General features: G+C 37.7%; 1 protein-coding gene across 1 annotated transcript in view; it reads right to left on the bottom strand.

Moving 5' to 3' along the window:
- Positions 1 to 14,147, bottom strand: part of c4b (complement 4B (Chido blood group)) — a 36,924-nt gene extending 22,777 nt beyond the window's left edge. Inside the window, exons 1-18 of the mRNA XM_048152921.1 lie at positions 13,992 to 14,147; positions 11,948 to 12,134; positions 11,574 to 11,745; positions 8,263 to 8,333; positions 6,941 to 7,029; positions 6,692 to 6,774; positions 6,481 to 6,568; positions 6,151 to 6,271; positions 4,841 to 4,970; positions 3,024 to 3,136; positions 2,699 to 2,860; positions 2,188 to 2,355; positions 1,912 to 2,097; positions 1,644 to 1,799; positions 1,383 to 1,515; positions 1,135 to 1,206; positions 437 to 646; positions 173 to 284 (exon numbers count right to left, since the gene is read on the bottom strand). Of these exons, the coding sequence (XP_048008878.1) occupies positions 173 to 284; positions 437 to 646; positions 1,135 to 1,206; positions 1,383 to 1,515; positions 1,644 to 1,799; positions 1,912 to 2,097; positions 2,188 to 2,355; positions 2,699 to 2,860; positions 3,024 to 3,136; positions 4,841 to 4,970; positions 6,151 to 6,271; positions 6,481 to 6,568; positions 6,692 to 6,774; positions 6,941 to 7,029; positions 8,263 to 8,333; positions 11,574 to 11,745; positions 11,948 to 12,134; positions 13,992 to 14,068 (2,330 nt within the window). The 5' untranslated portion in view covers positions 14,069 to 14,147. The remainder of the gene's footprint in view (positions 1 to 172; positions 285 to 436; positions 647 to 1,134; positions 1,207 to 1,382; positions 1,516 to 1,643; positions 1,800 to 1,911; positions 2,098 to 2,187; positions 2,356 to 2,698; positions 2,861 to 3,023; positions 3,137 to 4,840; positions 4,971 to 6,150; positions 6,272 to 6,480; positions 6,569 to 6,691; positions 6,775 to 6,940; positions 7,030 to 8,262; positions 8,334 to 11,573; positions 11,746 to 11,947; positions 12,135 to 13,991) is intronic.
- Positions 14,148 to 14,469: the final 322 nt, after the last annotated feature.

The following is a 14,469-nucleotide window of genomic DNA, read 5'->3' as shown; positions in this document are numbered from 1 at the left end:
TCGAATCGTCGCTTGTCGCTGTCGCGGCTGGTAGGACAAAAACTCAGATTAACATGGAAAAGATACCTTTTATCGCGTGTCGCGGCGTCGCGTCGCGTGTAGTTAGGACACGGTGGACTTTCACATCACTTAAATGTAACATTTATATATTTATAAATGTATATTTATATACCTAACTTTTCCTTTCACATCCATCTGCTTAAACTCAAAGCTTGGAGGGAAATATCTGCGAATTGTTTGTGTTTCAGAGTCAAAGAATTCCTCAACTTCATTAGAATCAACAGCTGTGGAAATTAAATAATAAAGAATAATTTGTGGGAAAAACAAAATCAGATGTCTTCATTGCACAGATTGTTGCACACCTGAATTACAAAAGCCTTTGATGGCATTTTTATGACTTGTGCATGGTAGCTTTTCATTAAGATGCTATACTCACTTCTGCCATGCCCTTTCCTCAGGTCCTCTTTCCTCTTTTTGTCTCTTAGCTTGGTTGCAAACTCACAGCACTCTCGGAAGGCATCCACACAATCTTTGCTTTCCGTTTTGCTCACTCTTTTCGCTCGGTCCTCGCAAGTAAACTTCATAGGAATCAGGGTGAAACCATGGCGACAGCATTTCTGCAATTCTGCCTTCTTAAATGCAGCCTCTACAGGACAAAAGAGATGAGCAGAAGTTGAGAGTAATTACACATCTTCAAAGGCATTTCCAGGGCATGTGTGCCACTGTGTATAGCAACAATAATTGAAAAAAAGAGAAAATATAAACTGTATATAAAGACACACTCATTTTTCATTAAACTTTTAATTTGCCCCTATAGAAATTAATCGTACTTGAAAAATTGAGATTAAAATGAGACTCACATCAGTGTTGTTATTGTTAAAATAATAAAATGACTAAAACTAAAACAATAAAATGAAAATAAAAAGTGATAAAAATAAGATTTAAAAAAAAAATAATAATAAAAGTAACAAAAGCACATAACATTAAAAATAAAAATAAACCTGAAAATATAAAAATTAAAGATAATTTAAATTATTAATTGATACTATAATACTATTTAAAAATAATACTAAAATAACACTGAGCTTTGAGAATTGATACAAAAGGTAATCAAATATTCAACTGATACTATACCTTTTCCAGCCATTTCTGTTTGAATATCTATAGAGCGTTTGTTGCGCCTAAAGCCAGACTCGCAGCTGAAACCTAGAAGTACGATGAATCAGATAATATTATCTGCATATTGTAACAACTCTTTCATTTAAAGGCATTAGAACAGTACCAGTCTGTTTCAGATTGAAAATAAAAACACACAGAAAAGTTCCATTAGGTTACCATTTGTCATGTACTGAAATAAAGAAGTGTTTGTAATCATTTGGCACCTTTTCTCATCTTTGAACGGATTGTGGTCGAGTGCGAGATGAAGGCCAGACCAGCGTCATTAAAAACAGCAGCTGTGTTCTCTCCACCGCCATACGAACACCCCAGATCATAAGACTGCATGGAGGTGAACACCTTCACGCAGGAAAAATGAGAAACAGTAAAAGAACAAGAACAAGAATAGATTTGAGCTTATCTTATATCTATATCTGATATATATAAATTTCAGAAACCAATAGGTATTATTAGACAGTACAGCACACCTGTTTTGGAGTGAGTTTGTTTTGAGAACCCAGGGCATAAATGGCTTTGTCCACAACTAGTAAAGCCACTTTTGCATTCTGTGTTCCTACATCAATGTCAAGCTCAGCTGAATCTTCTGGTTCATAATTATGATTGCGATTCAGTTTTATCTCAAGCTAAACAGGAGATTGGAAAGCAGAAAACATTTGGCAAGATTTTTTTACTGTACTGTATTATTTTAATATAAAATAACTAAAACAATTCAAAAGCATTTTAGTGTCTGTTTACCTTTCCCTCACACCTGTCCTTTACATCTACCCACACTGAGTCTGCAATGATGTCACCATCTGTGTCATAGTAAAAGGTGATAACTCTGAATGACGGGATCATCTCTGGGCTGATTTGGATGGATATTTTTATAACAGAACCTGATGCAACAGAGCTTGCTTTTCTCAGTATGCCTCTGCTGACAATCTGAAGAGAGACACACAACATTTTTTAAGAGTTCTCAGTTATATAAAAACATTCACTTTAAATATATGAAATTTTAAATACATTATTTACCATATAATATATTTTCCCATCTACTGGATTGCCCTTGACATGAAATGTAACATCTAGAGACTCTTCTGGTGACAGAACTTTATTAGTCACACTCAGATACAGGAAGCTGTTCTTTGTGGATTTTACTGGGCGCACTTCTTTTGTTGATTTGAAACCATCCACTGTTGCCTGTTGAAATAAATAGGTCAAAAATATATAGTATAGTATAGTATTGTATACAATATATGAACTGAGTGTGTGTGTGTGTGTGTGTGTGTGTGTGTGTATATATATATATATATATATATATATATATATATACATATATATATATACACACACACTCAGTTCATATATTGTATGTTATATTTACTATATATATTTACAGTAGGCCTGTTTCACATTGCAGACACAATTAACTTAATACATATTAGTAAATACATACAATAGTAAATAAATAAAATGCACTGCTTTTGCCAGCAGTGTGAAACAGGCCTGACAATTATTAGCTTTATTCTTTGAATGTATTAACCTGCACTGAAATGGAAGATGGCGTTCCTTTCATGTTGAAAGTGTAAAATGCGATTCCTTCTTCATTAGTTTTAATACTTGTTGACTTTTCTTCGGTGCTTGAGACATCTAATTTCACTTGAATGCCTTCAGCTGGAGAACCATTTGGGTGACGGACTGTGACCTAGTCAAAAACATGAACCACTGGTATACTAGCACAAAATCATCAGCAAAATGTTATTATTATAAAGTGAAAGCTACCGTTATGAATTACTTCAAGCATAATCCTCAAAGACTGACAGTATCATTATTATGCATTGTATTGTGAATAGAAGTGTTTTCTTTACCACAGCTTGAAAGGGAAATCCAGGTGTGTAAAACAATCTTGTCCGAGACAGATCCACATTGTATGGACTCAAAACAATGGGAAGGAAAGCTGCTGATTCCTGTACCTCACCACCTTATGAGAGGTGCACAGCCATTTTAGGTCAAGTACGTCATCAACTAAGAAATGTTGTAAATTTTAACTGTATCCAGATCTTTAGGCATTTTAACATTACATGGCACAAACAGACACATGACATTCCTTTGTCTGTTTAATCAATAGTCTGGGCCAGATTTACTAAACAGAGCAAATTAGCATAAGACTGCAATCCCATAAAAGGGACGATGGGAGTGGAAAGTTCTAAAATAGATTAAGACATGCTTTATTTCTGTGTTAAATACTACTGCAAACTTAGCAAATCATATTGCAGGATTTATTTAAAGACTCTCCTCCCATCTATTTTGCATCTTAAAAGGGAAACTCATGCTGTAAGGTCAGCCTCAAAAATAACTGTCCATGACTTTTCAATGTTTTACTGTGTGTCTTTAGTAAATCCTGACAGTAGTTTTTTAACGGCAAAAGAAAAAAAATGGGGCAAAAAATATTTTTTACCAGATGTAACAGAACTTTAAACATATGAAATTTTAATACATTACTTATAGGGGTGGGACGGTTCAGATTTCTCACGGTTCGGTTTGTATCACGGTTATAGGGTCATGGTTTCGGTACAGTTCGGTATGTGCTATGTTCAGTAAAAAATAGGACAATTGTCAAATAAAGATAAAGAAAATAAAAACAAATAATCTAACTACAAGAAACAGCACAAATAAATACAATAGCTAAGATACAAATTAAACAATGCTTTACTGGTTTTTCAGTTTTTTCATCTATCAGCTTTTACTGCATATAAACTTTTTTGAATAGTTAAATCAAGTTGAAACATTATTAAAGTTAAGCTATTCAGTCAAGAGTGATTTCGTCGTTCTTTGTCGTTTGATTAACAATAAAACACAGAGAGCAGGAATATTAGAGTGCTGTCCATTTAAGATATAATTCAAAGATCCAGCTGATACTGATACACATGCGTTGTCTGACTCGTTTTTCTCTTAAGACATAACCTACTATGTTTGTTAGGATACTCGCTAAGATGGGCATGTTTACAATTTTTGTGTGAATTTGTCAGTTTAGGTGCAAGACTTGAAAGAGAATTTGCGCGAGAGTATTTGCGCGCTGTGACGCGGCTCTCCGTGGACGCGCTTTGGATGAGCGCACACACAAATCTCCTCACAGCACGCACGAGTTCTCTTAAGGATGAATGTTTAAATTGGCAAGGTTCAAATGAGTTTAGTTCAAACACAGATAGGAACGTGAGAATGTTCAGGTCTCACCTGCGCTCGCGCGCTATCAACAACCGGGTGATGACGGCGTAAATGACTGTCAGAGATTTCGGCACGTCATTGAACATTTGTTTACAACGAGTGACTGTTTTGTCCATGTTCATCGCTGTTGTAGCATATTGGGAAACCAGAATGCATATCCATCGACTGAAACATACAAAATAGCCGAATCCGTCTGTCTATTTTGCACATTGTTTTCAACAAACCATATTATAGATGCGTCGACAGATTTGGGATGAACCGCGGTGGAGAACCGAACGGTTCGATTTTTTACAGCGAACCGTCCCACCCCTAATTACTTACCATATAATATGTATTTGCCTTTGATATAAATTGTGACATCTAGAGATATATTTAATGCACACTGTAAGTAAATCTGGCCCTTATTAAAGTTTACTTAACTGACAAAAACAATTTAATTTCTTGTTTCAAGATTGATTACTTAAAATATCCGTGACTGTGACAGCAATGTAGAATTGGGCCCGAGTCACTGCCAAATCTTCTAATGTTGAATTCAGTTTTTGCTTGATATCTGAAATTTTAACTGTAATCTCAGCATGGCCTTTTTTCACCTAAAAAGAGGAAAACACCAAAGAATATTAAAGAGTGATCTTTGAGTCTAGTAATCTTCCTCCTTAGGCAATCTAATTTGTGGTGTACCTTGATTCTATTTTAGCGCCCACCCTTTTCTCTATATATCTACTTCCTCTGGGTTCCATTTTTAGGAAACATGGCATTTCCTTCCATTGTTATGCAAATCTACCTGCCTGTAACTAGGAAAAACAAGTGTACAGACTCTATCAGCATATCTGGACGATGTTAAATCATGGCTTTCTAAAAATGTTCTTTTCTTGAACACAGATAAAATGGAAGTTATTGTCTTCAGCCCTTCTGACTCCAGAACACAAAATCAAATTGATATTGAGTCATTCAGTTCTTTTATCTCTCCCCACGTGCGGAATCTGGTTATGGTAAGTGACAATTGCTTGAAATTTGACAAACAAATCAGCGCTGTGGTTGGTTCTAATTTTTTCTATCTTCGTTCTCTTTCTAAAATTAAATCTTTCCTGTCAGAGGGCTCTTGAGAGGTTGCAATCCATGCCCTCATTATATCTCAGCTGGACTATTGCAACTCCCTCTATTACGGCATCTCAAAGACCTAAATTTCTCAACTACTAGTAGTCCAAAATGCTGCAGCTAGATTTCTGAAGGGACGTAAAAAAATTCGATCACATTAAACCCCTCCTGAGATCCCTACACTGGTTGCCTACCCATTACAGAATTGAGTATAAAATCTTACTTCCTGTGTATAAATCTTAAAATAATCTAGCTCCTTCTTATATGACTAACCTACTTCACCCCTACACTCCTGTGAGAGGACTAAGATCGGATAGCAAAGTCCTCCTTAAGATCCCCAGAACCCGCCTAAAGCCAAGGGGTTAATAGGGCTTCTGAAGTGGCTGGCCCCACTCTTTGGAAAGATCTTCCTAATTTTATTAGAATGGCTTCCACTTTATCGGAGTTCAAATCTTGCCTTAAAAGTCATCTTTTCTCTTTGGCTTTTAGTATGTAATTTTTTTAAACTGTTTTTTAACTGTTATTTTGCTCATTTTATGTATATTCCTTACTGTTGTACATCACTTTGGTCGGCCTGTGGCCGTTTTTAAATGTGCTCTAGAAATAAATCAAACTTGAACTTGAATCTATGAGTATACTTATCTTGTAGATTCAATAGATGATGGTTCTACTCACAGATCCTGTTTTTTCCAGTCCTTTGATGAATTCGATTTCTCCAGCATTATTCTCTGACTCATCCTTTTTCATCCCAAACCGACAGTGGAAACCGCCATCAATGGACTTGCCATATGTGTATCTTTCAAATGATTTAAAAAAATAAAAATAAAAAATCAATAAATTAGATTCTGCTTTCTCAAATTTAGTAAGTTCATATTGATACCATAAAAGGTATAATTCACCTCAAAAGGTTTGGAATGCCATAAGGATGAGTAAATAATGGACGAATTCTTCTATTATCTTAATTATCCTTTTAAGAGTATTTGTTTGCTCTGAATGTAAACTTACGAGGCTTGAATGGTGAATGTGAATGTCTCTGCATTCACGAGCAGAAAGGCTTTTTCCGACTGAATAGAAACCCCAAAGCTGGGAAGAACTGACAAAAATGCATTGTATTTGAGTTAGATGCAATACAATATCTGTAAATATTTGTTTTTAATAAATATTTATAATAGTAGGAAAATATGTGAATGTCCATATCTAGTATAATCTTATTTACCAAATTTCTGGACCTTAAATTCACGCACGGCAGGATTTTTCTCGTCACCTTTGTAATGTGCTGTAATCTTCCATACACCAGGTCTGCAGAGATTGAATTAAAATGTTGTATATGGGCTGAAATATATACAGCAGCTTCAGAATGGAGTCATCTTAAAATACTGAACAGCATGCTAATATTTATTTCCATAAGCATCACAGATTTTATACTACAACTTTTACAATGATAGAAAATTGAGATTGACTGTACTTTGAAATATCAGGGATGTGGTAGCTCTTTGACAGAATGCCATCTGTAACTTTGTACGTTGATTTCTTGATTTTGTTCCCGTCAGCATTCTGAGGACATAGATAAAGGTCAGTTAAGTAGGCCATGTCAGTTTCTTGATTTGCTTAATGAATGATGGTGAGAATTTAAGCTGCAGAAAGAATCCTATTACATGAGATAATCTTAGAAATAAAAGTCACTGCCACATCACTGTGACATATGGCATCAAAGTACCACAAGAGTGATTCAGCCGGTGCAGCTTCTCAAGAGTGGCTGCACAAGCTCTGATGGCGACACAGTTATTCCACGATTGGTCTGATTCACCGCATGACACAAACACATTTCGTGTTTATTCGGACACCTTCAGTTCCACTAATGTTCACAAATCTGTATTTTTATTACAGTATAAGTTCTTTTCATGCAGTCACAATGTTACATTGTGTCATGTTTATGAAAATAAAGCTCATAAAAAAATGTAGACCCCACTACATTGGATTTGAATAGTATAGGCATATTGTTGAACTTTATTCTTGTACAAACAGCCACTGTATTGAATGAAAATGTCTCTGAAACATCTGTGTATTTGATAAATATTGCACTTATTTCACTTCATCTGCGATAAAGTATGCAAACACAGCACGAGTGTCACTACAGGAAGCAGAAAGTGTCTGACTTGACGGCCCAATTTTCAGCTTCTCCCTGACTGCACACGTCAACTCTCGCCGATCGGTTACATCTAGCCGCAGCCGATGTGGAACACACCTAATTACAAGCCATGTGCTCAAACAAAACATGAAATGAACACACAGCGAATGAGAGCGCTCATCAACTGTGTGTCCACACAAGACTTGACAACATGCACATGTGGCCAATGAAAAAAGAGCCGGGTGCTACACAGCACAAGACAAAACATGACAACATGAAAGCACATGGCCACATTTAGCGGGGAGGGAGGGCACTGAACCAGACCGAAGTGATGGAAACTTGATAGTGTTAAGCCGCGCACACACTTAACGATTGTAAGGCAGATTATGAATGTAAATTGATACTTATGACTGATCGCGCTCAAACGCGTCCAGTCAGAGCCAGTTGCGTTCATTCTGCGATTACAGTCGGTGTTCAAATTCCATGTGAAAGTATATAAATCTGCTTCAGTTGCAGGAAACAATCACTGTATGTTGAGCACAGTCTTTGAATGTTTTAGCTAGTCGTTAAATGTGTGCCCAGCTTTATTAGTGCTCATTATATGATCTGTAGAGAAGCATATTATAGGTACAAAATAAAAATAGAACTTTCTTACTTACATACATAGAGACATAAACTATCTCTGATTTTGGTCGCATAGAGTGGTCCAGAGTGAAGATCCTGAACCAAACTGAGAAACACAGATAACCAGGTTAAATACACAGTAGTAATATACAGTACAAACATGGATTTTTGATATGTGACATGCTATTTTTACATTATGTGAGAGACTGAATGGAAAATGTGTAGTTTTTTCACCCTACAGGGCCATGTAAAATGAACTAGCTATGGCAGTAGAGGAGGTTAAAGGACCTAAGATACACATTAAGTGGAAAAAATACTGTAATATATTGATGTTGATGAAAACAAAACATCTTAGGTTACATATGTAACCTGGTTCCCCGAGAAGGGAATGGGATGCTGCGTTATGGTGTTGATGGTATGGGAATGCTTCTGTGTCTACACAGGGCAATCTGATGGCAAAACGTATGAACGTGACATAGCACAGCCAACACAGAGTCCATAATTAGACAGCAGAAATGCGTGTCGACAGATTGTAATTTTCTAAAGAAGACACACAGGCATAACCGAGGCAACGTGACACAGCATCTTGTTACCTTTTTGGGGAACCGGATAACATATGAAACCTGAGATTCCTTCAAAGTGGAATTTTGACATTACGTCATAATTTTGACGCTATGGGCACTTTAATACCAATCTCGCCATGCCCAAGGTAACAGAGTCTGTCAACAAGGCTGTGTATAAGCACAGATGATTGTTGAGCACAGACGGGACTTTGGTCAAGAATAAAGGACTCGAGATCCTGGGGTGGAATCTGTGTCCAAACTGTAGAACCTGATGAATGTGTATGGAGAGCAACGGTGAATGTGTCTGCCTTAGCACAAACATTTTGCAGGTGTAAATTTGCTGGGCCCTGACCCCTAGAGGCGAAGCCATTCTGCGAGCCTCATAGGAGAGGATCATAGCATCTGTTATCCAATGCGAGATATGTTGCTTAGTGAACACATTACTTCTATTGTGTCCACCAAAGCATACCTGAAGTTGAAACAATCTACACATTCTTGGTGTCTGGCCTAGGGGGCGTTTCCCGAAAGCATCGTTAGTCAACTATAGTCGTAAGTCCCATTGAACTCTATTGGTAATGCCGGAACTTGCAACCATAGTTCGCTTTGGGAAACGCACCCCTGAGCGATGAACATAGATTCTCAAAGCACGGACCAGGCATAACAGCTGGAGTCTTTCTTGCTCCAGCATCTCATGAGGCAGAGGAAATAAAGCCTGCAAAATGACTGGCTGACTAGCTGCAGAAAGAACTTTTGGAATATAGTCCAGTATGGGGTGAAAAATAACTCTAACATCACCTGACACAAAGTCTATGCAGGAGTCGAGTCAAGTCATCTCAAACAGTGCTTTTGTCAAGGCTCCTAGGACTAAGGAGGTCCCAGGAGGGAACTTGTGAATGGCAGATAGGGCTCAACCATCTGGCACCGTGCAAGAACCAACAACCAACCAAATCTCCTTCTAAGCTCCAGTACTGGACCAACAGGGCAGTTAACTGGATTCACATCATATTGTACTCACCATGATACAATACGTTGCCATTTCAAGGTATACAACATCCTAGTGGAAGGAGCTTTAAAAGTTAGGATAGTTTCAGTGATTTCTACCAAAAGACTAGAATCTATGAGCTGGTACCCTTCATTTATGTGCCAGGAGAGATGAGCATTCTCCTAAAGGCCATGGGCTGGTTGGCCATTGACAACCACACCCCAACTCATGAGAGAGGCATCTGTTGTGAGAGACTTGCGACGACAACATGCCTCTAGTGTCAGGTCCTTGTTGAGGAAACCTAACGTCTTCCAAAGTGGAAGAGCACATAGCCTGCAACGTTCTTATGACTCTGGAAGGTTAATTCAGAGGATGAAAACCTCTGCTTTTGAGCCAGAATTGGAAAGGATGTGCAGTAGACCCAAAGAAATAATGTTGGCTGTTGCCACCATAAGCAGCCTTTGAATTTCTAAAACTGAAAACTCCTTTCTTGTCTTTTACAGTGGTTAAAACACACAGCAGGAGACCCCTAGGCGGATCCACATTCAAGTCGCCAAACCCGCGTGACTGTCACATTCGTTTTGGCACCGCCCAGAGGATCAGCTCTGCCTCCGGGTGGCGCTGTAAATTCTACTGTCAATCAGCGGATCCTGAGCGGACCCATGTCGGATCCGTGGACTCGCACGCACCTTTACTGTAACGGTTGTATCAATTTGCGCCGCCACGGAGGTAAGGTTTTAATCGCGGATGCAGCGCGGAGCCGCGGCAGGTCCGCAATCCGCCTTCCTTGCGGATCTGTCACTGCGCGCAAGTAGACGCCAATACGGGTCCGTTCGCGGATACGGTCTGGAAGCCGCGATACCTCCGCAGCCGATCCGCCCCAGAGTTCTTTTGCTGTGTGGGTAGGATTGAATCCACACGTGCAGGAGACAGATGTGCCTGCATTGTGGTTGAGTCCCAAACTACTCCCAGAAAAGTGGTTCTCTGTTTGGGAGAATGTACACTAGTTTTGGGGTTTAAGTCCCAGATGCTTCATATTCATCACAATGCCATGCCTCTAACTCAGGTTGAGCTAGTATAAGCCAATCGTCTATGTAATACATAAATGCCCTGGAGTCACAGAGGAGCCAGAGCAGCATCCATGCACTTGGTGAATGTGCGTGGGGACAAGGCTAGGCCGAAAGGAAGAACTCGATATTTATCTGCTTTTCCCACAAAAGCAAACCTGAGAAGCTTCCTGTGTTCTGGCAGAATCTTGATGTGAAGGTAAGTAGCCTTTAGATCTATTGTCACAAACTAATCCTCCTTGGTTTTGTGACACTATGAGTTTGAGGGTAAGCATCTTGAACCTGTATTTCTGAAGAGTATGGTTCAGGCCCCTCAGATCTAAAATCAGACACAACCCCTCATAATTTTTGGGCACAATAAAGTACCGGCTGTAGAAACCTGCCTCTCTCTCTGGGAGGAGTACATATTCTACGGTCCCTTTTGCCAGAGAGCCCCGAAGGAAATCGGGCACATGATGTCATGGTGTGCACTATTCCCCCCAGGAGGGGATGCTCCCATGGACCAGGTCTGAAGGTATCAGGATTTTAAGATGAATATTAGCAGATACTAAACTGAATATAAATTTGCAGTTAGTTAAATAATAAATTAAATACCTGAAGTCTTTTACAAAAAGTCTCATTCTGATGTTGTTAAGGTGGTAAGGTTTTTCAAACACACTTGTATATAATTCTTGCGTATTTGAACTTAGGAAACTGGATCTTAATTAGCAAGGCAAACAGTGTGTTTATTGTACCTTTCTGGGTAGGGTTGTAAATGGGTTGGTCAGTCTGAATAAAGATGTAGCCACTGTGTTTGGAGACCAGGACACGAGTCTGCCATTTCTGACCATCAACTTCACATGCCAGGTTGAGATAAGGAGGCTCTCCATTAATTGATTTCAGGTTTGAAACTCCATCTGCAAATATCTTGAAGAGGAAATACACAGAAATGAGCATCAAACACAGCAACTTTTTTAAATGACAGGACAAATGTGTGTTGATGCATATATAATTACATATCTATCTAATTATTTTATATCTATACACAACCATATCCTGCTAAAATAAAATTTTGGCATTAGTATAAAATTACATTAAAATCTATTAATTTCGATATTTATTTCCATACCTCAAGCTTCATTGCCTCAAATGCTCCTTTTTTGCTGATTGTTATGGTCTCCCGTGTGGACATGGGAATTCGCATCTCCGTTTCTAACTGACATGACACAGGTTTGTTGAGCAATGCCTCCCCCACTTGAATCCATATGGGTTCTTTCACACCAACATGAAAGACACTCGGAGCAGTGATTAGGAATCTGACACACACAAACCAAAACAATTTCCAAGACAACTTAATTAAAAAATTTACAAAAATGGCAATGGCTTTCACAAACAATTTCTCTTCTGTAATATGATCATTTTAGAGTAGAACTAAGTAATGTCTGGCTATGGAAAATTGACATCTTCACCTTTTATTCAAATATTATTAAAAATGTATTAAAGATTTTGTAAGCATATTTTTGTGCTAGGAGTAAATTGTTTTATTTGTGATAATGCAATGAAACATGCCAAATTGTGCAGACATAATTTTTAGCCAGGCTGCCAAACAAATAAATTATGAACACATGCAAAAACAAGAGAGAACCAAGGAAATATCAATAACTGATTATGTTGTAGTCAATGTATGCTTTTTTTCTGTGAGCTTTTTTATTATTCTATGTACTTTTTTTGCATAGTAAAATAAAACCTGTAGTTGTAGTTTGTCTTTTTTTACTTTTGTCAGAAGAATACCTTAACCAAGTTTAGTGTTTTATTCTTCCCTCATATTTAAAATATTTAAAAAAACATACATTGATGAAAAATATTATTACTAATAAATATTATTATTAAAATGATTCTACTACTACTGCAACAATAATAATATTTGTAAATAATGCAATGAAACATGCCAAATTGTGCAGACATAATTTTTAGCCAGGCTGCCAAACAAATAAATTATGAACATGCTCATTGGGTCAGCGGGGCAAAAACTATGGAGAAGAGACACAGAACCAAAATAATTAAGAATTAAGGTGAAGAATTAAGGAAACCATCAAACCCTTTAGTCTCCAGCGCCAATCACCAACTGATTGGAGTCTCCAGAAGTGCAAGGTGTAGATCTCAGAACTTGGGTAGGTAAAGAAACCTAATAAATGACCCGCTCTTAATAAGAATCACAAGCTGAAGTGTTATAAAATACATGAGCTGGGTTTTATAGGCCTTTAAACCGACAGCTTGAGAGTGACTCTGAAGGACCAGCACCACATCCTCTTGTACTGTTTGAAGAATTTTTTCCAGAATTGCATAGTGGAAGAATTTTTAGTCCATCTCTGCAAGACAGACATTTCAGGATAATAGATAGACTAAAAGTGAACTCCCACATCTTACTGCCAGATTTTGGAAGATAAATTCTTCAAACAGTGGTACAAGAGGATGTGGTGCTGGTCCTTCAGGAGTCATTCTCAAGCAGTCTGTCTATAAGGCCTATAAAAACTCAGTCTTCATGTATTTTATAACACTTCAGCTTGTGATTCTTATAAGAGCGGGTCATTTTTTAGGTTTCTTTACCTAACACAAGTCTCTGAGATCCTGACACCTTGCACTTCTGGAGACTCCAGGTAGGTTGCAGTTCTGTAAAATGGTGGCGCTGGAGACTAAAGGGTTCCTGATGGTTTCACACTTAATCTTCACCTTAATTCTTAATTATTTTGCAGTTAACACATCTTTTCTTTTCCACTTGTTTTTGTATGACCCCGCTGACCCAATGAGCATTTTGCTGTCCCTTGGTCATGCTTTAACTTTGCAATTTCTAGTATTGCATTAGTATTGCGTCCTTCTCATAAGCATGTAATAATTTTTGACTTTTCAGTCTTGAGTTAAATCTTTATTTTTGGCTCATTTTGCCTGTAAAAGAAAACCTGCCTAATAATTCCTGCACACCTGAATATAAGGCATTTTTCATTTCCATCCATCATGAACAATTATATATCACTTATAAATGATTAAAAACAATATTAATAGTAGTTATTAAGATTGATGTGGATTGGAATTGGTAAAATGTGCTTGGAAAAAAATATGATCAGAAAATCAACTTGCCTAATAATTCTGCACTCCCTGTACTGTGTAATACTTACCTCTTATTGTTATCTCCCTGAACAGCACAACTCATACATAGCAGCAGATAGAGAAGAGGACACATATGCACCTCCATAGTGAGTGTAAGTCCTGTGTGAGCAGCAGAAGATTGCAAACAGATTTTGATCTCTCAGCTATGCCGATATTGCACAAGAGCAACTGCTTGAATGTTATTATAGGAATTAAGGGGTTATCAGAGTTTTGTTATTGCACAAGCAGGGTCAGTGCTCTCTCATTGGATACACAATGTGCCTTCTCCAAAGTCATGTGATTTAAAAGAATTTCAAATAAGAAACAAATCAATGATTTGGTGTGCTTTGGCACAGTTCTATTTGGATAAGTGGTCATTTTGAAAATGTATTACAAAGTCACTATTATCTAGGTCCGAAGTCTTTCATTTGATATTACTGAAACATTCTCTAAAGTGATTTAAGTGATTTAAAAGAAATTTAATTCAGTTATTTCCAGAGAACGGTT

Source organism: Megalobrama amblycephala, linkage group LG13, assembly GCF_018812025.1.
Source record: "Megalobrama amblycephala isolate DHTTF-2021 linkage group LG13, ASM1881202v1, whole genome shotgun sequence".
Lineage (NCBI taxonomy): Eukaryota > Metazoa > Chordata > Actinopteri > Cypriniformes > Xenocyprididae > Megalobrama > Megalobrama amblycephala.
Note: the sequence above shows the minus strand (reverse complement) of the source record. Positions and strands in the feature narration are given on the sequence as shown.